This window comes from Lycium barbarum, chromosome 8, assembly GCF_019175385.1.
Source record: "Lycium barbarum isolate Lr01 chromosome 8, ASM1917538v2, whole genome shotgun sequence".
Classification (NCBI taxonomy): domain Eukaryota; kingdom Viridiplantae; phylum Streptophyta; class Magnoliopsida; order Solanales; family Solanaceae; genus Lycium; species Lycium barbarum.
This window is the reverse complement of record NC_083344.1, coordinates 1,207,771-1,235,403: the sequence shown is the minus strand read 5'-3', so window position 1 is coordinate 1,235,403 and position 27,633 is coordinate 1,207,771. Positions and strand designations below refer to the sequence as shown.

The 27,633-nt window shown below is 35.7% G+C and overlaps 1 protein-coding gene and 1 pseudogene across 5 annotated transcripts; one reads left to right on the top strand and one right to left on the bottom strand.

The window, feature by feature from the left end:
* Window positions 1–13,668, bottom strand: LOC132606028 (putative late blight resistance protein homolog R1A-10; annotated as a pseudogene).
* LOC132605620 (putative late blight resistance protein homolog R1A-3) lies at window positions 8,366–27,505 on the top strand. 5 transcript variants are annotated; one of them, XM_060318785.1, is made up of 5 exons: window positions 8,367–9,990; window positions 16,791–16,863; window positions 21,125–21,247; window positions 23,306–27,036; window positions 27,325–27,505. In XM_060318785.1, exons 3-4 carry the CDS (start codon window positions 21,188–21,190, stop codon window positions 27,023–27,025), a joined length of 3,780 nt encoding a protein of 1,259 aa, XP_060174768.1. In that variant the 5' UTR covers window positions 8,367–9,990; window positions 16,791–16,863; window positions 21,125–21,187; the 3' UTR covers window positions 27,026–27,036; window positions 27,325–27,505. The 5 variants fall into 5 exon arrangements, with proteins under 5 accessions (XP_060174772.1, XP_060174768.1, XP_060174771.1 ...); XM_060318788.1 differs by having other exon boundaries at window positions 16,770–16,863; XM_060318784.1 differs by having other exon boundaries at window positions 16,770–16,863; window positions 21,122–21,247.
* The last annotated feature ends 128 nt before the right edge of the window (window positions 27,506–27,633 follow it).

Here is a 27,633-nt window from a genome sequence, read left to right as displayed (position 1 = left end):
TTAGTACACAGATAAGTAGAAGAGAATTTGGCCAGTCGGGTAATCGCCTATCTCATTGAAAAAAAAATTACCAAGCTACTGGAAATTAAATTATCCAAATAAACCTTCATCACTTCCACACTCTGTCCGTTCCACAAGTCCTTTGTTGCGCCAAAACGTTTTAAACCCATAGATTCCAATTGCTCTGTTCTTCCGAAAACTTGCAAGGTAATGCAAGCATGGCTTTAGGTGATCTGGTAAATGGTCATAACTTAATTCTATAACCTTCATCACTTCAGCTTCATTGTTGAAAACAAAGGAACTCAAATCTTCATGCCAAACAGTTTTCTTCTTTTCCTTCCCTGCAATGACTCCAGCAATCAGATCTGCCACCAAAGGAAGCCCTTTACAATTTTGGGCTATCTCTTTTCGAACATCCAATAGTTCATCTGGACGACTTTCTATTCCAAATACCCTTTTCTCTAGTAACTCCCAGCTTTCTTCTGGTCTTAGCAATAGAAGGTTAAGAGGACCACTGTTGCGTTTTCCATGCAAAGCCACTTTCTTTCCTCAACAACAATAACAACAACAAGCCCAGTATAATCCCACTATGTGGGGTCTGGGGAGGGTAGAGTGTACGCAGACCTAACCCCCACCTTGAAAGGTAGGGCGGCTGTTTCCGAAAGACCCTCGGCTCAAGAGAGTAGAAAAAGAGAGGAAAAGACAAAAGGTTAGATATGATCAAGCGTATCGAAAACAATATGAAAACAAAAAAGTCATGGTAAAAGGAGTATCAACTACTATAGATAACTATGAAAATGAAACAATGGAAGTAAATAAATCATTCGAAACCAACAGATACTCGCAGAAATCAAGATACAAGAAACTATAGAACAACATAACTACTCTTAAGGGAGGATAAACACGACTACCTACTATCCTTCTACCCTAATATGATTCCTCCATACCCTCCTATCTAAGGTCATGTCCTCCGTAAGCAGGAAATGCGTCATGTCCTGTCTAATCACTTCCCCCCAATACTTCTTCGGCCTACCTCTACCTCTTCTGAAACCGTCGCTGGCCAACCTCTCGCACCTCCGCACTGGGGCGTTTTCAGCTTTCCGCATGACATGCCCAAACCATCTCAGCCTCGCTTCCCGCATCTTGTCTTCCACTGAGGCTATTCCAACTTTGTCTCGGATGACTTCATTCCTAATCCTATCACTCCTAGTGTGCCCACACATCCACTGCAGCATTCTCATTTCCGCCACTTTCATCTTCTGAACATGAGATTTCATGACTGGCCAACACTCCGCCCCATACAACATAGCTGGTCTAACCACCACTTTGTAGAACTTGCCTTTGAGTTTCGATGGCACCTTCTTGTCACACAACACTCCGGAAGCAAGCCTCCATTTCATCCATCCCGCACCAATACGATGTGTGACGTCATCATCAATCTCCCCATTTCCTTGTATAATAGACCCAAGATACTTGAAACTATCTTTCTTCTGTATGACCTGGGTGCCAAGCTTCACTTCCACGTCAGTCTCATGTACTATATCACTGAACTTGCACTCCAAGTACTCTGTCTTGGTCCCACTCAACTTGAACCCGTTGGACTCCAGAGTTTGTCTCCAAACCTCCAACTTAGCGTTAACCCCGCTGCGAGACTCGTCCATCAGGACTATGTCATCCGCAAATAACATACACCATGGCACCTCACCTTGAATCTGCCGCGTCAATCCATCGATCACCAAGGAGAATAAAAATGGGCTAAGAGCTGATCCCTGATGCAGCCCCATCACCACTGGGAAGTACTCTGAGTCTCCTCCCAAAGTCCTTACCTTGGTTTTGGCCCCATCATACATGTCCTTAATCGCCCTAATGTACGCCACAGGTACACCTTTAGCCTCCAAGCATCTCCATAGCACCTCTCTCGGCACTTTGTCGTATGCCTTTTCTAGGTCGATGAATACCATGTGCAAGTCCCTCTTCCTCTCCCTATATTGTTCCACCAGTCTCCGTACAAGATGAATAGCTCCTATAGTAGAGCGCCCCAGTATGAATCCGAACTGGTTCTCTGAGATAGACACGCCTCTCCTCACCCTCATCTCCACCACTCTTTCCCACACTTTCATAGTGTGGCTTAGCAGTTTGATCCCTCTGTAGTTGTTGCAACTTTGAATGTCGTCCTTGTTCTTGTACAATGGAATCATTGTACTGCATCGCCACTCTTCGGGCATCTTAGTCGTCTTAAAGATGACATTAAAGAGTCGAGTCAACCATTCTAAACCTGCCCTGCCTGCAGTCTTCCAAAATTCCCCCGGAATCTCATCGGGCTCGGTCGCTCTTCCCCTACTCATCCTACGAACAGCACCCTTAACTTCTTCAACCTTTATATTCCTACAATATCCAAAATCACGACACCTTTCGGAGTACTCCAAATCTCCCAACACAATATCTCTGTCCCCTTCATCGTTTAAGAGTTTGTGGAAGTATGACTGCCATCTCCGTCTAATGCGAGCGTCCTCCACTAGTACCCTACCATCCTCGTCCTTGATGCACTTCACCTGATCCAAGTCACGCGCCTTCCTCTCCCTCGCCTTGGCTAGTCTGTAAAACTTCTTATCCCCGCCTTTGTCCTCTAATTCTGCATACGGGCGTTCAAAAGCTGCTGTCTTTGCCGCCGTAACCGCTAACTTTGCCTCCCTCCTCGCCATCTTGTACAATTCCCTATTCGTTCGCCTCTCTTCATCATCCTTGCTGTCTACCAACTTCGCATACGCCACCTTTTTTGCTTCCACCTTCTCTTGAACTCCTCCATTCCACCACCAGTCCCCTCGGAGCCGACCACGGCTACCCTTCGAGACCCCCAACACCTCTCTAGCTACTTCCCTAATGCAACTGGCCGTCCTATCCCACATATTGGTCGCCTCCCCACTACTCTCCCAGGCTCCCATAGATCTCAGCTTCTCCCCCATCTCCAGCGCACCCGTCATGGTCAAACTCCCCCATTTGATCCTAGGCCTGTCATCCACGACCCTCTTTCTCTTCTTCATCTTGATTTCCAAATCCATCACCAAGAGCTTATGCTGGGTCGTTAAATTCTCACTCGGGATCACCTTGCAGTCTTTACAAAGACTTTTATCATCCTTCCTAAGGAGTCAAAAGTCTATCTGCGTCTTAGCCACCGAACTACGAAAGGTTATCAAGTGCTCCTCCTTCTTCGGGAAACTCGAATTGGCCACCATCAGCCCAAAGGCTTTTGCAAAATCCAATAGTGCAACTCCTCCTCCGTTCCTTTCCCCGAAACCACAACCTCCATGCACATCGTCATATCCCCCTGAAATTGACCCAATGTGCCCATTGAAATCTCCTCCAATGAATAGCTTCTCAGTGGACGGTATACTTCCCATCATCTCGTCCAAATCCTCCCAAAAACATCTTTTCTCCTCCTCGCCCAAGCCCGCTTGCGGCGCGTAAGCACTAATAATGTGCAAAATAAACCCTCCAACAACCAGCTTAATCATCATCAACCTATCGCTGACTCTCTTAACCCCTACCACCTGTTCTCGTAAGTCATTATCTACTAAAATGCCTACCCCATTCCTATCCCTCGACCTACCTGAGAACCATAACTTATACTCATCCACATCTTGAGCCTTGGATCCTACCCATTTAGTCTCCTGGACACAAGCTATATTGATCCTCCTCTTCTTAAGAATCTTAACTAGTTCGATGGACTTCCCCGTTAGAGTCCCAATATTCCAAGACCCTAGTCGCAGACTAGAGACTCCCTTAACCCACCTACCCCCTCTAACCCTCACCCCTATCCGAGAACATGACCCTAGTCCACCATCGTATACCAAAGCCAGTAAAGCAAATATAAACTACTCGACCAGACAATAATCAATACTAAAACACAAGTAAGTACTAATCTAGATGAAAGTGTAACTACTACGACAAGAACGGAACAAGTAATGCAAGAATGCAAATTAGCAGCAAGGCTAAAATACAGAGACTTAAAAATAAAATTAAAAAAAAACGGAGGTACCAACTCCAGTTAGCTAGAACCTGTTCACGCCGGAAATCACTGTTCAAGCCAGAAAATACTGTTCACGCCGGGGAGCTTGAATTTGTCGGACCAGAGAGAAGGAGAGGAGAGAAGAGAAAAGAAGAAAAAGAAGGTAGAAGAAGAAGAGGAGTGGGGGTGGGTATAGGGCTGTCACAAACCCTAAGAGAGAGAAAGAGAAAACTTACCTGGGGGGGGGGGGGGGCACAGGGAGGTTGCTGGCCGTAGTTTGTGGTGGCCGGAGTTGGGGGTGGCCGAAGTTGGGGGATAGGGGAGGGGGTAGGTGAGGGAGTTGGGGGTAGGGGTGGGGAGAAGACCGTTAGTTTTCTTTTCTTAGAGAGAGAGAGCCAGTAAAAATCGAGTATGGTAAAAAAAAACGAGGTGTTCACTCACTCCACTTTCTTTCCTCGAGTCGTCAAAATAACTCTACTTTCTTTGTCAACTTAAAAGGTCTTGCCAACTCATCCCATGTGTCAGTATCTCACAGGTCATCTACGACTTAAGGTACCTCTTTCCAAACAGATGTCTCCGTAGCTGAGCAGAAACATCGCAAATCGCATCCAAGCCAGTAACTTGATTAAAAATTTTCTCCAACAACTCCTCGTCATATTCTTGGCTGATTGTGCACCATGCGCGAATGCCGAAATGACTAGAAACTAATTTATCATTGTATACTTTGTCGCCAAAGTAGTTTTACCCGAACCCCGCATACCAGTGATCAAAATAACATCTAGATCTTCCGGTCCACTAGTGAGCTTTCTAATTATCCAGTTTGTCTCCTCCGAAAAACCTACAATTATTTTACCATCTATCAATGACTTGCTTTCAATTGTCTTGTTGGGAGAGTTTGCAACAATGAGATTCCTGCGCTTGGGAATCTTCTCATGTAAATTGGAGAAAATAAGATGTAAGAGAACATTATCTCTTACAATAATTGAATCAATGACATCTTTTGTCTCATATGCCACATCTAAAACACGTGCCCAGAGATCTTTTTACAATTCTTGCTCAATATTCATGAAGAAAGATCTTATGAATTCTATGTCGTCTTCATGGACGCTGCCACCTTAGGCGAAGGGTGGCCAGGTGCACACCCTTCGCCGAAAAATTATTTGGTGTACATAGGTTAAATGTTAGCGATTATGAGTATATATTTAATTTTGCACACCCTTAACACAAGTGAAAACAAAATTTGCACACCCTTCCTCAAATTCCTGGCTCCGCCACGGGTCATCTTTCACCAGTCCAATTTCTTCCTTTATCAAAGCAATTGAATAAGAATGAGAATCTAGCAAATCATTAAGTGTCTGTGTAACAGATGCATGAGGAGCGGTCCATCACTCATGGGAAAGCAACATGAGTCCGCGGCTTTAAAATAAAGGAGTTCAATATTTTCTAGCAAGTCTAGAGTTTCACGATTTGTCTCATCGGCACTCTCTTATTTATTGATTTCTCTTCGAAGTCGCAAACAACAGTTGAAACGTTCCTGGTAAGTGCTTCAACAAATCTCAAGAGATCAAATAATTTGTAATGATGAATAAAGTCCTTGGTCACATCAGTAAGAATAATTAATAGAAACTCTATCATGACATGAATGTTTCGAGTCTCCGAAGTGCTAGCGGTAATAACATTTACCATGTGCTCTTGTAGATGAATCAAATATTCTCTAAGAATGTCTGTAGAGGTTTCTAGGAGCTGCTCAATGAAGTGTACTTCTGCTGAAGTTGTAGCTTCTAAATTTGTAAAACATAGGTACACGACCTCAAGGTCAATTGGAATAATCTTCATGAGTAGATGAGATACCTTGAAGAGTCTGAGAGTCTCCATCAATTTGATCATTCCAAAGGAAGAGTCCTACTGTCTCAGCCATGAGTTCAAACTGAGGTAAGACATATTCAACAATTTCGTGCTCAATGCAACCATTCACCATCAACCCATGAAAATCTCTATCAACCTAATGGAATGTTAGTTAATGTACATCACTATGGTGTTACGTGTTAACCATACATAAAACCATTAAAAGACAATCTTTTCTGTCAACTAATTTTCTTCTGCACAATGGCAACTACTACAAATCATAGTGAGAGAAAAGCCCTTCCCTAACAGAGTTATTTGTCTGAATGGTCATTCAACTTATAGTAATTGACAATTAAAGTCACTTATATATCTTTCTTTTGTCTCCTAAAAGTTATCTCACTTTGCCTAGTTAATTTTCATGCTCATTTTAGTAAGGATCGCTTCAGTAATAAAATCATCAATTTCCAAAAAATATTAAAAATATAATGGATGGATTCATCTAAAAATGAGTAGTAGTAGTAGTATATAAGATTAAAGGTGTAAGATCTAGTTGACAGTTCATTGGTAATATTAAAATACAATTCATCGACTTCTCAAGTCTTTTTATCATTTTGTTCTTCTTAATCAATTGTGAAAATTATTTGCACGTCTCTTTTCTTGACAATATACAACAGCAAAAACTGGTTAGGTAGCCTTTGTTTAAATTATTTTTTTAACAATTTTATTAGAGGAATTATTTTTCAACCAAAACAGAACCCATTGTTAGATATATATTTTTGGAAAAAAGGATGTTTAAAAAGAGACATAGGAAAGCTGGATTTGATTATTACTCTGTTGGAACTTATTAGGTAGCCTTTGTCTGAAATTATTTTTTCAAAGCGACATAGGAAAGTTGGATTTGATTATTACTCCATCCCTCCGTTTTTACTTGTCCACTTTGAAAAATTAAGAAATAATTTACCATTTCATATCTATTTTACCCTTATCATTAATTATTGATTTGAAAATTTTAACGAATTGTTAGTGGTTACACAAATTTTAAAGTATGTATGATTGACTTCAACCATTAGATGACTTAATAATAAATGAGAGTGATATAGTAAAATTGTTATTCTATTTATGGCTCCTTAAAAGGTGTGCCAAGTCAATACAACACAAGTAAAAATGGACAGAATGAGTAGAAAGTAGAGAAATGAAGAGCTACTAGAATTTTTTAAGAGTTGAATAAACAAACAAGAAACTTTAGACTCCCATAAAAGATTATGTGGTTATAGAATTTTTGAAACTTATGATCGTAAATATGTTGTAGAAATTGTGCTCAATATAAAAGCTTTTAATTAAGAAATTATAAGAATGTCATTATTACTGGACATACATGCTAATAAGAAAATAGTGACAAACAAAATGAAACGGAGGAAATAATATAAAGAGAGCAGAGTATTGTTCCCACGAGTTTTTTTTTTTTTCATTTTCCTTTAGACTTCTTGGCGGTAAGCACTAAGGTGTGTTTGGTATAAAGGAAATGTTTTTCAATTTTTTCATGTTCGTTTGGTCAAAATATTTGGAAAATATTTTTTTTAGAAAAATAAGTTCCTTAAAAATGAAAAAATAACTTTCATTATTAAAGTAGGGAAAACAAGTGCATAAGTGACATTTCACCAACCACCCTACCACCACCTAACCCACCCCCCAACCACTCCCACAACCCCACGCACCAAACCAACCCACCCACCACCCCCTCCCCCTCCAAATTTGGGAAAGATGAGTGAGTGGGAGGGTTGGTTGGAGGATGGTGTGGGGTGGGGTGAGGTGGGGGTTGGTGGTGGTGTGGGTGAAGATGAAATGCATTCAAAGATAGTGGTTGGGTGGTGGAGGGGATTTGGTTTGGGGGTGGGTGGTGGAGGGTGGGTACTTAGGGTGGGCGGAGGGTGGTGGGGCTGGGGTGTGTATGGGATTGTTGTGGAATGAGGTGGTGGGGTTGGTGGGATTTGGGTGGGTATTTTCCGAAAAATATTTTCTACCACCTAATCGATCATGAGAAAATAAATAAGCAATTCACTTATTTTCCACTAATCAATCGAACGTGAGAAAATAAATTGAAATTCACTCATTTTCCAAGAACATATTTTTTAAAATAATATTTTCCGTAAAAAACATTTTTCTCCGTAACGAACGCACCCCAAGTTATAGATTGAATTTATCTATACAGATAATACAATTTTTTATGTAATTAGTATATATTGTTATTACTCAACCTGAAACTCACATTGGAGTACTTCTATTCCTTTTCTAGTTACAACTTGGCATTCAAAAGAAGTCCTTTTGATCTTTTTATAAACATTCCTCTTCTCCTCTTTAATTCCAGAATTTTGAGGTTCCTGTTGGATCAATAACAAAGCAAGCAAAGGGTGTTCTCAGAATTTTCATCAACTAAAAGGGTTAGTCAACTCATTCATGCTCTTAATTGGTCTATAATAGTTTGTTTAATTTTTGGTACTCTGATCTTTTTTAGCTCTTTCTAGGAATATGAAAAAATCCCTCTCACTAAATCATTAGTCTACCCATTTTTTTTTTATAAAAATCAGACTTGACTCACCAGGAAAAAAAATTACCATGTGATTTTAAAAAAATAAGTCTACTGATTTTTTTAGATGATTTTTTTTTAAAATTCTGTCAGCGAAAAGGTATATTTGCACCATGCAACAGCAGGAATATATGCACCACTTTTTTAACAAAAGGTATATCTGCTCTAAAACGCAAAATTAATGGTATATTTGCACCTTTTCCATTTAAGAAATACAAAAAATTGACCGAAGACAAGTATCAATGTCAATACTTTTAAGAAATACTAAGGAAAGATTTGGTTTTGTTAGAAAGAGAAGAAAGAAGAATTTCAAAGTTACAAGGAGGAACAGTAAGAGCCCGTTTGAATTAACTGAAAAAAAGTGACTTTTAAGCATAAGTGCTTAAAGTACTTTTAAGTGCTGAAAGTTATTTTATAAATAAGCAGTTATGTGTTTGGATAAAAGTACTTAAAGGGTTTTAGAAGTAAGGCTAGTATTGGAATTAACAGAAAATATAAGGGATAAAACGGTAAAGTTGTTGGTCAAACCAAAATGGCTTTTAAGCCAAAAAAAATAAGTTGGGGTTGAGCAAATTCTTAGTTTTGACTTATTTTAAGCACTTTTCAACTTAATTTAAGCTATTTTCTATTTTTGCCAAATACTTAAATAAGTTAAAAATGACTTATAAGCTGGTTTAACCAACTTATAAACCAATCCAAGCGGGCTCTAAATCCAAAAAACAATGACTTTTTATGTCTGGTTATACCTGCAAACATGTTTTGTGCTGTGACTTTTATGCTTCCTTCTTCATTATTATCTGTATGTATGGGCTAATAATGAAAATAGTTTCAAACAAAATGAAACAGAGGAAATAATATAAAGTGAGCAGAGTATTGTTCCCATGAGAAATCTTGATTAACTTTCTTTTCATTTTCCTTTTAGACTTTTGGCAGCATGCACTAAGTTACAGATCCTTCAATTTATCTATATTGATAATATAATTTTTTTTATGAAATTAGTATATTTTAATCTGTTATAGCACGTGATATGTTTTTTCGCACTAATATTATTTCGTTTACCAAATTAGACTCACTACGTATTGTTAAATACTCCTCCCGTTTCAATTTGTTTGGCTTAGTTTGAAAGAAAATAAATAAGGCTTTTGAATTTAGTGATCTTAAACTAAAGATGTGTGTAATGCATCAAAATATCTTTTAAATCTTGTGGTCTTAAATATACCAATATAGGATGTTGGGGGTAGAGAGTTACTACTAAATATAGAAAGTGACATGCTATTTTAATAAGACTAAAAAGAAAAATAAGACAACAAATTGAAATGGGGTGAGTAATAATATATTGTCATTACACAGAATTTGAAACTCATATTGGAGTACTTCTATTCCTTTTTTAATTACTACTTGGCATATATTTAAAAGAAGTCCTTTTGGTCTTTTTATAAACACTAAACCAGACAATGATTTGGTACTCTGTTTTAATTCCAGAATTTTGAGCTTCCTGTTGGATCAATAACAAAGCAAGCAAAGGGTATTCTCAGAATTTTCATCAAGTAAAAGGGTTAGTCAACTCATGCTCTTAATTAGTCTCTAATAGTTTGTTTAATTTTTGGTACTGTGATCTATTAAGGGTATTTAACAAAGGGCAAATATACTCTTCAACTTTGCGATTTAAAGCAGATATAACACTCATTAAAAAAATTGTAAATATACTTCTGCCATTACACAAATAGTGCAAATATACCGCTGTTGTTACACAAATGGTGGAAAATTACCCTTTTCGCTGGCAGATTTAAAAAAAAAAAATAGCTTATTTTTTTAACTAAAAAAGTACGTGACTTTAAAATATAAGTCTACCAAATTTTTCTTAGTAGATTTATTTTTTTAAAGCCACGAGATAATTTTTTTTTTTATCATTATCTCTTTTAATTATCTACTCATCAAATAAAAAAAAAGTAAAAAACTGAATTATCATGGTAAAAAAAAAAAGGAAGTCTACCAAATTGGCCGAAAATGGGAATTTCCTTAAAATAGAAGATTAATAAATCATTTACAACGTACAATATGAGCAAAACAAAAAAAAAAAAAAACTCTGGAGAATGAAATGACAGCACTAGAACAGGTTCCTCTCCATTCTTACACCATTTTTGTTGCTTAGAAACCATATATATGTAGTGGCAATTGCCAATGTTAGACAATGTCTATAACGTGTTTGGTAAAATGTCTCAACTGAACTATTTTTTGTTGTTTTGTGGATTTTTTTTTTCTTACCAAATATATGCGTGCTGTTCTGATCTTTGTAGTGGCAGTTTCCAGTGTTAAATAATGTCTACAATGTGTTTCATAAAAGTCTAGACTGAAATATTTATGGATATTGAGTTGATGATATGATCCCCTTAAAGGTTTTTTTTTTTTGTGTGTGTGTGTTTTTTGTCCTCATTTTCAACATTTTACTTGTATAAAAATTAGATGTATTCATCTGAAAACGAGTTGTAGTAGTATAGTAAATTGACAGTTCATTGGTAATATTAAAATACAATTCATTTAGGGATGGCAACGGGGCGGTGCGGGTTTGGGCTTGTGCGGTTGCGGGGCGGGGTGATTTTTAAAAAGGAGATTCTTTGCGGGTGCGGTTTTTCATTTTTTCAGAAGCAGCGGATTGATTAGTTGGGAAAATTTTAAAATGTGTCTCACATAACTGACAATAGTTGTGTGAGTTTTTTTTTTGTGAGATAAAAAAGTGAACGCAAAATCTATAAACCCAAAAGTGTGAATGTGATTCCACTTCTTTATCTCACAAAAAAGAGCCTCATACAACTAATGTCAGTTGTGTGAGACACTTAAAATTATATTTTTGCACTGTAGAGGGATGGAGATGGAGACTGGTCCATTTAATATTTTTTTCTACGATCCTTGTCAGATAATAGTTCAAAATATATGTGATCGATTATCTGACATACATAGAGGCACTTGTATTGGCAAAAAGGAAAATGATCTTTGTAATTTCAAATTTGTATTTCAGTCACATCTTGGAGTCATACCTAGTTTTATTTTTCTACTTGTAAATTATACCATGGAACATAATGATATGCTATAAAAATCAAATAAGAAGTACTCAATTGTCATAACTAAAATTCAAATAAGCAATACTACGTGAAATTCTTTAATTGTTCTTAATGTAGATGTTCATATCCATGATGTTGAGTTCTGTCAAAAATATCAACTTTGCATCAAATAGTAAAAAACTGAACGTAGCATTTGTTAAATAATTGAAATCTAGATGATTACAGAAAAAGTTGTGTAGTTATGCCAATTTTAAACGAAAGTAAAATTGGGAAGGAAAAAAATAGTTAAGCGGGGCGGGTAGATGTGGGTGAAAATGCTATGGGGGTGCGGGGCGGTGTGGGTTTAAACTTTGCGGGTTAAGAGAAAACCCGTCCTGCCCCGCCCCATTGCCATCCCTAAATTCATTGCCTTCTCAAGTCTTGTTCATCTTGGTCTTCTTGATCAATTGTGAAAATTATTTGTACGTCTCTTGTCTTGAACAAAATTAATTAAAAATTATTTGTACGTCTCTGATGGGCCTAGTATGATTCGTTTAAAAAAATATCTCAGCGGCTTTAAAAAAAAAATCTATCCATTTTTTTAACCAGAGAAATTGGAAATCACAAATTCCCAGCTAGTTCATTATATTCTAGGCATTTTAGGGTCTAGGACAACACACAAAAGAAAAGCTAACAAAATGAATAAAACTTTTTTCACTTTCGGATTAGCTATTAGAGTAAATTAAGGAAATGTCTGAAACTAGTTCCTTTCACTAGATAAATATGAACTCCTCTCAAGTGCATGCACTTATATCTGATATCAGCATTATAAAATGGTTAATTATTGATAATAGTCACAAAAAGCATATTCCAGTTCATATGGAACTCTTTCCATCTTCGAACATTACAAGATGTTTAACATCATTCTACTGCTATACAACTTTTATAACTTTCAATAATTCAAATTCATTGAACTACTAATAAAATTAAACTATAATGTGATTTTTCCTCTATCAAACATTCAAACTATCTTTTCAAATATTTGTTGATATATTTTTTGCACTATCAGCTATAAAATACACAGGTTAAATTAATTAATTCGTGTCAGACTTCAGTTTCTAAGTCCCTTCTTAAGTCCCTTTTGTTTTTGTAGCCAGGTCATACAATTAGTCTATACTCTTGCGAGGGCTAAAGTACTCAACACAACCTACTATTTCCTCAACCCCTCAATTACAAACAAGAACATTTCTGACCAAACACTAGTCATGTAGATCAAGGTCATGGTAGTATATGAATGTCGTAATATATAGCTAGTATTTTTGTGATTTTATGTACTTAGTGAGATTTAATTAATTGATCCTAATTAGTCAACTTGATTAGCTATCATGAAACATATATATGCAACTTAATTATTAGATATTTTCTCTAATTCAAGTGTGTTTTTGACCTTTATCTCTATCGGAGTATCCCAATCGCTATCCACAACAGACTCGACTATGTCTAGTACTAATAGAATTCTATAAGGCTTTATCTTCTAGGACCTTATTCTCTACTAGTTAATCTAGAACTCTAAGTTGTATAATTGTATATATGTATGCCACTGCTGTACGTATCAGGAAGAGGAAGTAATTGTCTTGTTTTGTATTCAATCGTGTGAGTTGTGTACTGACATGGTATCAGGGCCAATGTCTTCTTCATCATCCACATCCTCTTCTCCTCTAACATCTTCTTCATCAAACCCCCTTAACCATGCCCATCACTTTATTTCAATCAAACTCACCTCCAAAAATTACTTGTTTTGGAAGACACAATTGGTACATTTCCTCCGTGGGCAAAACCTTCATGGTTTTTTATTGATGGATCAAAGCCTTGTCTCGCTCCTCTTATTTCTCTTGAAGGATCAGATGGTTCTAAGCCGAATCCAGATTACACGAGTTGGATTCAACAAGATCAACTTATCACGAGTCTACTAATTTCTTCGCTTTCTGAAGAAACTCTTCCGATCGTTATTGGCTTAAAAACCTCGAAAGCAATTTGGGAAGCCTTAGAAGCGGCCTTGTCCTCTCCATCAAATACTAGAATCCTTAATCTGCATATGCAATTGCAAAATTTGAAACAAGATGATCTGAATGTTACCCAATTTCTTCAAAAGGCCAAACTCCTCTCTGATGAACTTGCAGCTGCGGGAAGACCATTGAGTACCTCTGATTTTAATATTTATGTTTTCAAAGGTTTAAGGTCTGACTTCAAGGACATTGTAACAACTTTATCGGCTCGTCCCGAACCCGTAACTTATGCAGAGCTTCTCAGTCTCTCGCTTAATCATGAATTCATACATGGACCATCTTTGTCTTCCCTTACTATTACCAACTCACCAGTGGATACTAATTCTAGTCCAGCAGCTAACTTTGTCCAGCGTTCTCCCTCATCAGATCGACCGAATAATCAGTATTCTCAACGTGGTCGTGGTGGTCGTGGTTCATTCCGAGGACGAGGAGGACGTGGTGACCGTGGCTCTAATGGATGGCCTTTGCGTCAACTTGACGTACAAAATGCATTCTTACATGGTGACCTCCAAGAGGAAGTATATATGGCTCAACCACCGGGATTTTCTCATCCGCAATTTCCTACTCATGTGTGTAAGCTTCATAAGTCGCTTTACGGCCTTAAACAAGCACCGCGAGCATGGTACAATAAGCTCTGTCAATTTCTTCTCACTGCTGGTTTTACTGCTTCAAAAACTGATGTCTCCCTATTTATCTACTCTCATGGCAACATAGTTGCTTATCTCCTAGTTTATGTTGATGATATAGTGCTTACAGGGAACAACTCTTCATTTATGGAATCCTTTGTTCACAGTTTGGGCAGCACATTTTCTATAAGAGACCCTGGTCCGCTCCATTATTTCCTTGGAGTGCAGGTTTGTCGAACTACCACTGGTATATGGCTTTCTCAATATCAATACATCCAAAATATTCTATCCAAGGCAGGAATGCTTCATTGCAAGCCGATAAGCTCTCCGATGGCGGCAAATGCAAGATTATACAAAGGTGATAGCTCTCACTTTGATGATCCCAGTCTCTATAGACACATCGTTGGCGCTCTGCAATACCTTACACTAACACAACCAGACATCTCCTTTGCGGTTAACAAAGTTTGCCAATATATGCATTGCCCATCGTTAAATCATTGGACTGCAGTTAAGCGTATACTATGCTATCTTCAACATACCAAGACCTTTTCATTCACCATTTCACGAGCTTCTGGTGCTTATTTACAAGCTTTCACAGATTCCGATTGGGCTGGCAGTATTGATGATCGCAAGTCGAATGGTGGTTATGCTATATATCTTGGTTCGAATTTAATCTCTTGGTCGTCTAGAAAGCAAAAAACAGTAGCTAGGTCCTCCACTGAAGCCGAATATAAAGCATTAGCTGATGCCGCTGCTGAGTTAACAGGGACACAGTCTCTTTTCTTTGAGCTTGGAATCTCACTTCCTCGTGCCCTCATTTTATGGTGTGACAACATTGGTGCTGCATACTTATCCATCAATCCCATCTTTCACTCTCGCACCACACATGTCGAGATTGACTTTCACTTTGTAAGGGACAAGGTAGCCCGGCGTGATCTCATGGTTCAATTCCTCTCCTCCAAAGATCAAGTCGCTGACATTCTTACGAAGCCTGTCTCAACGGCTAGGTACCAGTTCTTAAGGGACAAACTCAAGGTGCGCGAGCCACCTTCAGTTTGCAAGGGAGGTATTGGAGTATCCCAATCGCTATCCACAATAGACTCGACTATGTCTAGTACTAATAGAATTCTGTAAGGCTTTATCTTCTAGGACCTTATTCTCTACTAGTTAATCTAGGACTCTAAGTTGTATAATTGTATATATGTATGCCACTGCTGTACGTATCAGGAAGAGGAAGTAATTGTCTTGTTTTGTATTCAATCGTGTGAGTTGTGTATTGACAATCTCTAATTTTTAATATATATATTAAACACCTGTTTAATGTACATATGGAAGGGTTCGACTTATAACAATGGATCTATATAATATGGCTGCTGCAACTTCAGGGGCGGAGCCACATTGGCTCCGGGGGATCCGAACCCCCTCGGCGAAAAATTACAGTGTATTTTCAAAGTTAAAAATATTTTATTATGTATATATAGTAGATGTTGAACCCCCTGACTTCTTCGTGTATTTACCTTTTAGAATTTTGAACCCCCTGGATGAAAATCCTGACTCTGTCACAGGCTGCAGTATATATATATATATATATTGTAAGGGTTAATAGCATTTTTGGTCCCCAAATTATAAGTATAGTCATTGTGATATTTAGCGAAGCACATTTAACCTTCAATTGATAGAATGTATGTTTTTAGTCCCTTTATGTAAGAAGTATGTTGTATTTGAAGTTTTGGACAACTTTAAAACTATATTACCGTCAAATATGGAGTAAAAATACAACCTTAACATAACACATGAGTAATTAAGTGGGGGAACGATTAGTGTTATGTTGAATTCGTGAATATTCATAAGCAAAGGGATCAAAAGTGCATATTTCGATCAATTGAACATTAAATGTGCCCAATCAAATATAACAAGAATCAAAATTATAATTTAATATAATTTAATAACAATTGAGGGACTAAAAGTGCTATTAACCCCATTTCAGACATTTTCATACTTTGAACTATCTACTCATCAAGTAAAAAAAAACAAGAAAAAAAAAAAGGTTTCTCGTTGTTGTCATCACAACCGCACCACACGCAAGTATACATGGTCAAACAAGTATCTCTCCGTTTCATTTTGTTTGTTGTTCTCTGATTTTGCACAAAGCTTAATAAAGAAAGAAGCTTTTGAAATATTAATGTGATTATAAAACTTGTGATCTTGAATATGTGATAGTATGTGTATGGCTATAATAACTTTTAATTTAAAAATTATAAGAATGTCATTATTATTTGAACCGACTAATATGAAAATATTGCCAAACAAAATAAAACGGAAAAAGTAATATAAAATGAACAGAATATTGTTACTATGAGAAATCTTGATTAGCTTTCTAATTAAATTACACTATACCTAATTATCACTCTCTGTCACTGCTTTCTTTTCTTTTTTTCTTTTAGACTTTGTGGCAGACAAGGCAGGCTCCATTTATTCATGCTTTTGCTTTCTACTTTTATTTTATTACTACTCGGCATATCTAAAAGAAGTCCTTTTAGTCTTTTTATAAACATTAAACCCAAGACAATTATTTGGTATTATTATTCCTCTTCTCCTCCACAGCATACTCTATTTTAATTCCAGAATTTTGAGCTTCCTGTTGGATCAATAACAAAGCAAGCAAAGGGTATTCTCAGAATTTTCATCAACCAAAAGGGTTAGTCAACTCATTCATGCTCTTAATTAGTCTCTAATAGTTTGTTTAATTTTTGGTAACCTGATCTGTATTGAAGTAGAACTGTGCAATAGAAAGAAAAAAAAACTCAGAAAGTATACCCAAAAATCCCTTGATTAAGAATAATGGAACAAAAAAAAAAAAAGGGTGGGTTGAATGGAATCTCACTTGGAACTTTTTTAGCTCTTATTAGGACGATGAAAAAAAATCCCTCTCACCAATGAAATTATTAGTCTACCCATTTTTTAAAAAGAAACGGACCTGACCCACGAGGAAAAAAAAATTATCACGTGACTTTAAAACAATAAGTCTACTAAACAAATGAGTAGAAATTGGATGCTACCAAAATGCAATATTTTAACAAGAGAAATTGGAAATCACAAATTCTCAGCTAGTTCATTATATTCTGGGCATTTTAAGGTCTAAGACAACACGCAAAAGAAAAGCTAACAAAATGAATAAAACTTTTTCACTTTCGGATTAACTATTAGAGTAAATTAAGGAAATGTCTGAAACTAGTTCCTTTCACTAGATAAATATGAATTCCTCTCAAGTGCATGCACTAATCTCTAGTATCAGCCTTCTTAATCAATTGTGAAAATTATTTGCACGTCTCTTTTCTTGACAATATACAACAACAGCAACAACTGGTTAGGTAGCCTTTGTTTTGAAATTATTTTTTCAACATTTTTTTTTTGGAAGAATTATTTCTCAACCAAAAAATTAAAAAAACTCATTGTTAAATATATTTTTTTGGAAAAAAAGATGTTTACAAAATTAATCGAATAAAATGAAAAATTGGTTAAATCATATTTTCTTATATTAATCATAATTAGGTTAAAAAAAATTATTTCCTATCTTGATAGGAGTAAAGTCTGCGTACACTCTACCCTCCCCAGACCCCACGTTGTGGGATTTCACTAGGTTGTTGTTGTTGTTGTAGGTTAAAAAATTATTACAAAAGAAATTAAAATAAGAGATGCAAGCATAACCAAAAAAGAAGTGTTACGAAATCAAACTTGAGGGGAGGTTGGTGTAAAAATGTATAAACTTCCCGGACAATCTTTTAGACTCCTGACAGTCTTAAAACATTTATGTGGTTATAAAACTTTTGAAACTTATGATCGTAAATATGTTGTAGAAATAGTGCTTGATATAAAATCTTTTAATTAAGAAATTATAAGAATGTCATTATTATCTCGATGTATTTCAATCACATTTATGATCGTAAATATGTTTGGTGTATAATTTTTAAAACCCGACGCAATTGGTTTGGTTTGGTGTTCAAAAAATCCGAACCAACTCGGTCCATGTACACCCCTATTCAAGTATATGAATGTTGTAATAGCTAGTAGTTTTGTGATTATATGTACTTTGTGAGGTATTAATTGATCCTAATCAGTCATTTTAATTAGCTATCATGAACCAATATATACGCAGCCTAATTGTGAGATATTAATTGATCCTAATTAGTCTACAATATGTTTGCCCTATACTAGTGCTCCAAATAATGTAATTCTATTTTTGCTCAATATAAAAAGAAAAGTTAGCTTGTTATTTCAAAGCATAACACATAACAGACCCTCAAATTTGGTCTCAGCTGGCAAGTATGACATCCAACTTTGGGTGTGCACAAGTAGGCGCCTCAACTTGTCTCCATTTTGTCAGTTGAGCACTCCAACTTACAAAATGATCATCTAGACACCTCAAAAATTTATGTGCTACGCCAGCATTTGTGTTTACATGTTCAACTTTATACAAGTTGAGGCGCCTACTATAGAACTCGTCTTCAACAGATAGCTCAATAATTTAAAGGAAAAAAAAAGGGAACAAAGAAGAAACGTGAAAATATTTGCAGAGAAAAGTGGCTGGATACTTTATTCAATACTCTTATATAGGCTTACAGATTTATTGGACTCATAATCCCACTAAATCACTAACTAAACAGATTCCCCTAAACTTTAGGAACAGATATCTGCTACTCTAGAAACTAGGAAATAATACCTGCAACAAAATAACAACTTAAGCTAAAAAATAGCTACAACAGACTTGGTCAAATTAGAATAGGACTGATGTTAGCAGACTTTGTCAAATTAGAATAACACTGATGTTGTACGACTTTAACACCCCCTCTCGACATCAGCTCCCAGTCTTAACCATGCCTAGCTGCTGACAGAAACTTTCAAACTTGTCGACACTCAAACCTTTTGTGAACAGTTCTGCAATGTGAAGTTTGTTTAATTTTTGGTACTTTGATCTATTTAGGGGTATTTAGCAAAGGGCAAATATACTCTTCAACTTTCCGATTAAAAGCAGATATAACACTCATTAATTTGTTTTTGCAAATATACGCCTGCCATTACACAAATAGTGCAAATACACCGCTGCCGTTATACAAATGGTGGAAAATTATCCTTTTCGCTGACAATTTTTTTTTTTTTAAGAAATCATTTAGCTTATTTTTTTAACTGAAAAAGTATGTGACTTTAAATAATAAGTCTACCCATTTTTTCTTAGTAGATTTATTTTTTTAAAGCCGCTAGACAATTTTTTTTCTAGTGGGTTGTTTGATTCGTTTTAAAAAACAATATCTCCTTGGCTTTAAAAAAATAAATAAATCTACCCACTATTTTTAAAGAACCAAAACCGACCCCCCAAAACAAAAAAAATATTACCACGTGGCTTTAAAAAATAAGTCTACTACAAAAATGAGTAGACTTATTTTTTAAAGGCTTAATGCATATGTGGCCCCCTTAACTTGCCCTTTTTTCCATTTTGGCACCTCAACTAAGTTTTGTTCCTATTGAACCCCTGAACTCGTCCACAAGTGTATCTATCAAACACAATTCGACTTACATAGTATTCCATCTTCACTACAGCAACATGCTAATATACATTATAATTTAATTATGCCATCTTTTAGCTAAGATTATCAACAATTGAGAGGCGAAAAAGAGTAGCTCTTAATTAAGTTGGCAGTGGAAGAGCAGAACCTGCAGAAACTGACACATCCATGTCCTAAATCATAGCTTATCACATATCTAAAATATTACTCCACCTTCATTTTCACAATTTAATTTTTAATTCTAGTAAAAATCAGATTTAGGAAGTTTGATAGGCACACTTGAGGACGAGTTTAGGGGTTCAATAGGAACAACATTTAGTTGAGGTGCCAAAATAGAAAAAAAAGACAAATTTAGGGGGCCGCATATGCATTAAGCCTTTTTTAAATTTACGTGACATCTTTTTTAATTAAAACATAGGCTAAATGATTTCTTAAAAAAATCTATCAGCGAGAGCGTATATTTGCAATGGCAGAAGTATATATGCACCACTTTTTTAATGGGTGGTCTATATATTCTAAATCACAAAGTTTGAGAGTATGTTTGAATCTTTTTCCTTTAAGAAATACAAAAAAAAGGGTCTGAAGACAAGTAAGTATCTATGTCAAGACTTTTAAGAGCTAGATCTCTTACTTACTGAGGGAAGATTTGGTTTTGTTAGAAAGAAAAGAAAGAAGAATTTCAAAGCTATAAGGAGGAATAGTAAATCCAAAAAACAGACTTTTTATGTATGGTTATATCTGCAAAATGTTTCCTGCTATGACTTTTTATGCTTCTTTCTTCAGTTTCTTTGTGTTCTTCCTTCTTCGAGAAAATGACAAAAATAGTTTCTTATCTTTAGTAGTAGGTTCAAAATACTGCTTAAGTATCACTTTGAACAATTTTGGTTCTTTAAGTTTGTCAAAGGTGAACACTTTTGTGTTTTGATCTTCATCAGATATTACCAAAAACTCTGATTGTTAAATTTAATCAACTGTGAAAATGAAAAAAAAGAATTAGCATTGACTCACATTTGGAAGTACAAATTTGGTAGTTGATATTATTTTTTGTCTATTTCAATGAGGCACAACTTCTGTTATTTTTCTATTTTTTTTATTGTGTATGGTATCTATTTTTATGTTGCGATTTCTGGAATTTTAACGGGAAAATTCTGGTGTTGTGGGTTATCTTTATTTTTCCTCATAATTGCGGTTAAATTTAATAATCAGAGTTTGATAAATATTTAATGGAGATAAAAAATGTTCACTTTTGAAAAACCTAATAAACCAAAACTGCTTAATTAATACTTAAGGGATCATTTTGAACCTACTAATAAAGATAAGAAACCATATTTGACATTTTTTCTCCCTTCTTCCTCTTCTTTCACCTGATGAAGTTATTATCTACTATTTATACAGCAGGTCCTGAGCATTTGAAAGGAAGAGAAGAAGGAAAAATTACTTCAGCATTGAAAAATTAGAGTCATGGAAAGAGGACAAGAAAATAAAGGAGCAAGAGAAAAAGTGGAAGCGAACAACTTAGAGGTATTATTATTTTGCGAGTTTCGTACCTAACTATTAAGTGTAAACAGTACCCGCTAAACAATCGTGAACTCATATTAAATACCTGAGTGAATAACTTAAATGGTCATCCAACTATACAAAATTCCCTACTATAGTCTTTTATGTTTGCTTTGTATCAACAAAAGTTGGTTTCTCTCAAATTTGATTTCATTACACTTCTTTTGTGGTTATGCTTACCTCTCTTATTTTAATTTTTATAATAACTTCTTAACCTTATACAAAAATATGATTTAACTAATTTATTTTTTATGATATAATTCTTTTGTTCAATTAATTTTGTAAACATCCGTTTTTTCAAGAAAAAGAACATTTCCATTTTCATTGTTATTCATGTGACATACATGTATCCACTTTTTTTTTTTATTCTTTATATATTCTTAGATTTAAAAAATTATTTAACAATGTGTTTCTTTTAATTTCTAAGTTTAGAGTCAAGGAAGGATTTAAGTTATAAATACAAAGTCAATGTAAAGTCAACATAAAAGTAATCCCCGATCAAACTAATCAAAATCCGAAACAAATTATAGTAGAATTTCCCCTTGACAGAATGATAATTCAAGCAACTAATTATTCCAAAGTCTATCCCACATGGATCATGAATAACTGCTTTTAGTAGAATTTTCACCTAACTGTCTCAACCCTAATTAGATTCAAGTTGAACGAATTAATAAATTAAATTACAGAACTAAGTAAAGAATCGATTAAATTAAATGACTAAATAATTGATAGGAGTTCCTATTGGTGGAAGGTAATACTGGGCATAAACTCTTGGGGTAATTTCACCTATGATCATTGAACGATACTTATGTATTAGTAAAATTATAAAACTATTTTTTGTCTCATGAACTTCACTAAATTTTACGTGTTGTATCAGTATAAATTTAATTGTTGCATCATTAAAATCACTGAACTATGTGTTAATTACCCAGAAAGTATAATTCACCGGAAAGTCAAATTTTTGGCACTGGAAAATAAAATGTCAGCAAGTATTTTAATTTTTTTTTTAAATCCAACTGCAACGAAAATGCATTCCTTCCAGATATGCAAACTTATTTAATTAAGATTTGAAATTCAATGAAAGACTTCAATTTTATAAAACATTGATTTGGTAGATTGGGAGGGTCGGGTTAGCTGGGGCAAAAATCACAACTTTGCTGACAGTAGGGTATTTTAGTTTGGATATATAGTATAATAGAGTTAAATGTAGATAATTTTTGAAAGTAGAGGGGTGGTCATTTCCTTTAATTAAATCTACGTGGCTTTTGTTTAAACCAAAAAAAATAAATCAGAAAACTAATTTTAAAATCGACTATTTCACTTCCGTTAGTCGGAAAGGGCATATTCGAACCATTTGTGTAATGACAGGGTTATAAATAAGCCACTTTTCTAACGGAGGGTATATTTGCACGTTTTCCCCTTGTTTAATTTATGTTATTTGAAATTTTTTTTAAGAAGATAAAGTTATATAACAAGTATCCGATAATTTTAGATGAAGTAATAGGTCACATAGATAACATCAATTTTCATAAGATATTCTTATAGGACAGCTCTTCAAATTCACCCAAAATAAAATAAAAAAATAATCACACAAAAATCATGTTAAATAGAAAAGGAAAAAAAACTTATTATATGCATGTGTAGCATGATAGATTTGTAGGAAACCTTCTTAATTTCTTTCCTTAGTTAGCACCTAATGTATTTTATTTATACATTGCTTACCTACTTGATGTCAAGCATATCGAAGAGGAGGACATACAGTACCAAGCAAGGCCACAATGAAACATATTTGGAGCGAGGGAAATCAGTTTCTCAAACACTAAGAACACATACATAGAGATTTAACTATCTTTCTTAAAAATTCTTTCTTTGTTGATGGAATAAGTTATGACTGCAGGACGAACATTTAGCTCATATCCGGAAGCATATTTAGAAGAAAGCCCTCTACGACTATCTTTTACAGCTAATGTTAGTTGCCTATGTAGAGTAAAATATTTGATATAACATTTGATCTTTTGGCAGGTGTCATTTTCTGATCTTCACAAGGACATTGTCAGTGTTCTGGATTTCATGGAGAGGTTAAAGCCTGAGGAAAATCAAAAAGGTCTTGACGTGGATCGAGTTGAAAAGCTAAAATTGGAGCTGGCATTTATTTGTACATATCTCCAGCTTTCTTATTCTGATTTGGAACAGTTTAAAGATATTATGACTGCCAAAAGACAAGAGGTTGAGAATCTTCTTCAATCAATTTTGGATGATGTTGGCAACAACGTTGGGCGTAAATACAACATGCATCATGTTATTTCTAGCCTCACCAACAATATGGATGACTGTATCAGCTCATTTCATTGTTCTAAATCAAGTGCCGCCATGACCGAGGATCAGTTGAACTTCCTCCTCTTGAATCTCCATCATCTATTGAAGTATCGTGCTGAACATATTTATCCATTAGTGACTGAATATGAGATTCTTCAGAATGTATGTCGCAACATAAGGGATTTTCATGGGTTGATAGTGACTAGTTGTGTTGAGCACGAGATTGTTGAATATGTCTTGCCTCAGATACAACATATGGCTGAGAGAACAGGTCACTTCCTTTGGAATGATCAAATTGATGGAAATTCTCATCTCTTCAAGCTAGCTCATCTATTTTTGAAGATTATTCCAATTGAATTGGAGGTGATGCACATATGTCTTACAAATTTGAAAGCTTCAACGTCAACGGAAGTTGAACATTTCGTTGAGCAGCTCCTGGAAACCTCTCCGCACATTCTTAGGGAATATCTAATTCATCTACAAGAGCACATGTTAACTGCTTTTACACCTAGCACTTTAGGGGCTCGAAACATTCATATCATGATTAAGTTCCTATTAATTATTCTTACTGATGTGCCTAAGGACTTTATTCATCATGAAAAATTATTTGATCTTTTGAAACGTGTTGGAGCACTTACCAAGATGGTTTCAACTGTTGTTCGCGACTTAGAAGAGAAATCAAGGAATAAAGACAGTACCGATGAGACAAACCGTGTAACTCTAGACTTGCTAAAAGATATTGAACCCCTGAAGGGAGATCTCAGGCATGTTTACTTGAAAGACCCAGACTCATCTCAACGTTGCTTCCCCATGAGTGATGGACCGCTCTTTATTCATCTGCTACTCATACATTTAAATGATTTGCTAGATTCCAATGCTTATTCAGTTGCTTTGATAAAGGAAGAAATTGGACTTGTGAAAGAACACCTAAAATTCCTAAGATCTTTCTTTGTGAATGCTGAGCAAGATTTATATAAAGATCTCTGGGAACGTGTTCTAGATGTGGCATATGAGGCCAAAGATGTCATTGATTCAATTATTGCCAGAGATAATGGTCTCTTACATCTTATTTTCTCACTTCCCATTGTCATGGAGAAGAATAAGCTTATCAAAGAAGAGGTCTCTAATTTACATGAGAACACTCCCAAGTCTAGGAGCCTTATTGCTGCAAACTCTACCAACAAGCCAGTTGAAAGCAAGTCATTGGCAGCTGGTAAAATAATTGTAGGTTTTGAGGAGGAGACAAACTGGATACTTAGGAAGCTTACAAGGGGACCGACAGATCTAGATGTCATTTCAATCACTGGTATGCCGGGTTCGGGTAAAACTACTTTGGCATACAAAGTATACAATGATAAATCAGTTTCTAGTCATTTCGACATTCGCGCATGGTGCACGGTCGACCAAGAATATGACGAGAAGAAGTTGTTAGAGGAACTTTTTAATCAAGTTACTGGCTCGGATGAGATTTCTGATGTTGCTGATAAGCTTCGGAAACATTTGTTTGGAAAGAGGTACCTTATAGTCTTAGATGACTTGTGGGATACTACAGCATGGGATGCATTAACAAGACCTTTTCCTGATGTTAAAAAAGGAAGCAGAATTATTTTGACGACTCGAGAAAAGGAAGTGGCCTTGCATGGAAAGCATAACAGTGAACCTCTTAACCTTCGATTGCTAAGACTAGAAGAAAGCTGGGAGTTATTGGAGAAAAGGGTATTTGGAAAAGAGAGTTGCCCTGATGAACTATTGGACGTTGGAAAAAAAATAGCCCAAGATTGTAAAGGGCTTCCTTTGGTGGTGGATCTGATTGCGGGAGTCATAGAAAGGAAGGAAAAGAAAAAAGTTGTGTGGGTTGAAGTTCAAAATAATTTGAATTCCCTTATTTTCAACAATGAAGCGGAAGTGAACAAGGTTATAGAATTAAGTTATAACCATTTAGCAGATCCTCTTAAGTCGTGCTTGCTTTACCTTGCAAGTTGGCGGAAGGACAGAAAACATCGTGTGTTTGGGTTGAAAGCTTTATGGCGTGCCGAAGGATTTGTGGAACAGACAGAGATGAAGAGTGTGGAAGAAGTGATAGAGGTTTATTTGAATAATTTAATTTCCAGTAGCTTGGTAATTTTTTTCAATGAGGTAGGTGCTTTCCCGACTTTCCAACTTCATGATCTTGTGCATGACTTTTGTTTGATAAAAGCAAAAGAGGAAAAGATTTTTGACCGGATAAGTTCAAGCGCTCCATCTTCTTCTTCAGATTTGATGCCACGTCAATTGACCATTGATTATGATAAGGAGCTTTTTGGGCTTAACAATTTTGTCCTGTTCAGTTCAAAAAAGAAAAGTCATTCTGGTAAACACCTCTATTCTTTGCAGATAACTGGAAACAAGTTGGACGACAGTCTTTCTGATGTATGTCACCTAAGACACTTGAGGCTTCTCAGAGTGTTGAACCTGGATTGCTCTTTTATAAAGGTGAATGATTCTTTGCTGAATGAAATATGCATGTTGAATCATTTGAGGTACTTAAGAATTCAGACAGAAGTTAAATCTCTGCCTGTATCTTTTTCAAACCTCTATAATCTGGAAACTCTGTTTGTGGAAAATGAAGGACCACCCTTGGTACTACTACCAACAATTTGGAATCTTGTAAAGTTGCGAGTGTTGAGCATAGGAGATAGTTCATTCTTTGATTTGGATACAGATGAACCAATACTGATAGCAGATGAATCAAAGTTAGAGAACTTGAGATTATTACAGAAACTCAAGCTTTCTTATTCAAAAGAAACAGAGGATATTTTCAAAAGGTTTCCCAATCTTCCACAACTACATTTTGATCTCAAGGAATCATGGGATTGTTCAACAGAGAGATATTGGTTCCCAAAATTGGATTTCCTAACTGAACTGAAACGCCTCTGGGTAATATTTGAAAGTTCAAACACAAATGACCGTGGGCCCTCTGTAGCAACAAATGGGCCGTGGGATTTTCACTTCCCTTCGAATTTGAAATTATTGGGGTTGAAAGGGTTTCCTTTGACATCTGATTCACTATCAACAATAGCAAAACTGCCCAACCTTGAAGAGTTGTACCTTATGAACACAATCTTCCAGGGGGGAGAATGGAACATGGGGGAGGAAGACATCTTTGAGAAACTCAACTATTTGTGTTTGGATAGAGTGACTCTTGCTAAGTGGGAGTTTGGAGAGGAATCCTTTCCTGTGCTTGAGAAATTAAAACTGTGGAACTGTGATAAGATTGAGGAGATTCCGTCTAGTTTTGGGGATGTTTATTCATTGAAAATTATCAAACTTGTAAACAGCCCTCAACTTGAAGAGTCCGCTCTGGAGATTAAGCAATATGCTGAAGATATGACGGGAGAAGACAAGCTTAAGATCCTTGACCGGAATAATATCCCGTTATTTAAATAAATTTTAAACATGTGAGTATAGACAAACTTATTATCTACTTCATTTCACTTTATGTGGTGGAATTTTACTGGGCATCGAGTTTCAAAAATGAAGGAATAGTGTTGGAACTTCTGGCTTTAACCATACCATGTCATTTATGTGTCTATAAAAGAAAATAAGAACTTTAAATTAAGTTATTTTCAATTATGGAAAGGCGTCGGTAATTTTTTGTACATACTAAAAGAAAAAGAGCCACATTAATAGAGTAACTTTTTTATTTCTTTTTCCAATCATTTGACCAGTTTAATTTTTCTTTGCAGAGCGCATGCAATGAACAAGTACAGGACAGTAGCAGCTTTAGAGGCTAAAGATAAGTACAGGACTTTTGTTCAATTTCTGTCCTTTTTCTTCATTTTGTGTGTGTAGTTAAAAACAAGTACTCATATGTTATGTAACAGACAAATTGAGCAGATACATTGATTGATGCTATTGCTTTTCTTACAGTATGTACAGTAGCAATATTTTGTTACTTCATTTTTGCTATTGCTATGTTGTTTTCAATCTGTCCTCTGTCTTTAGTTATTTTCGTTTTGCATACACACCAATAATAAATAGGCATTTGGCCATGA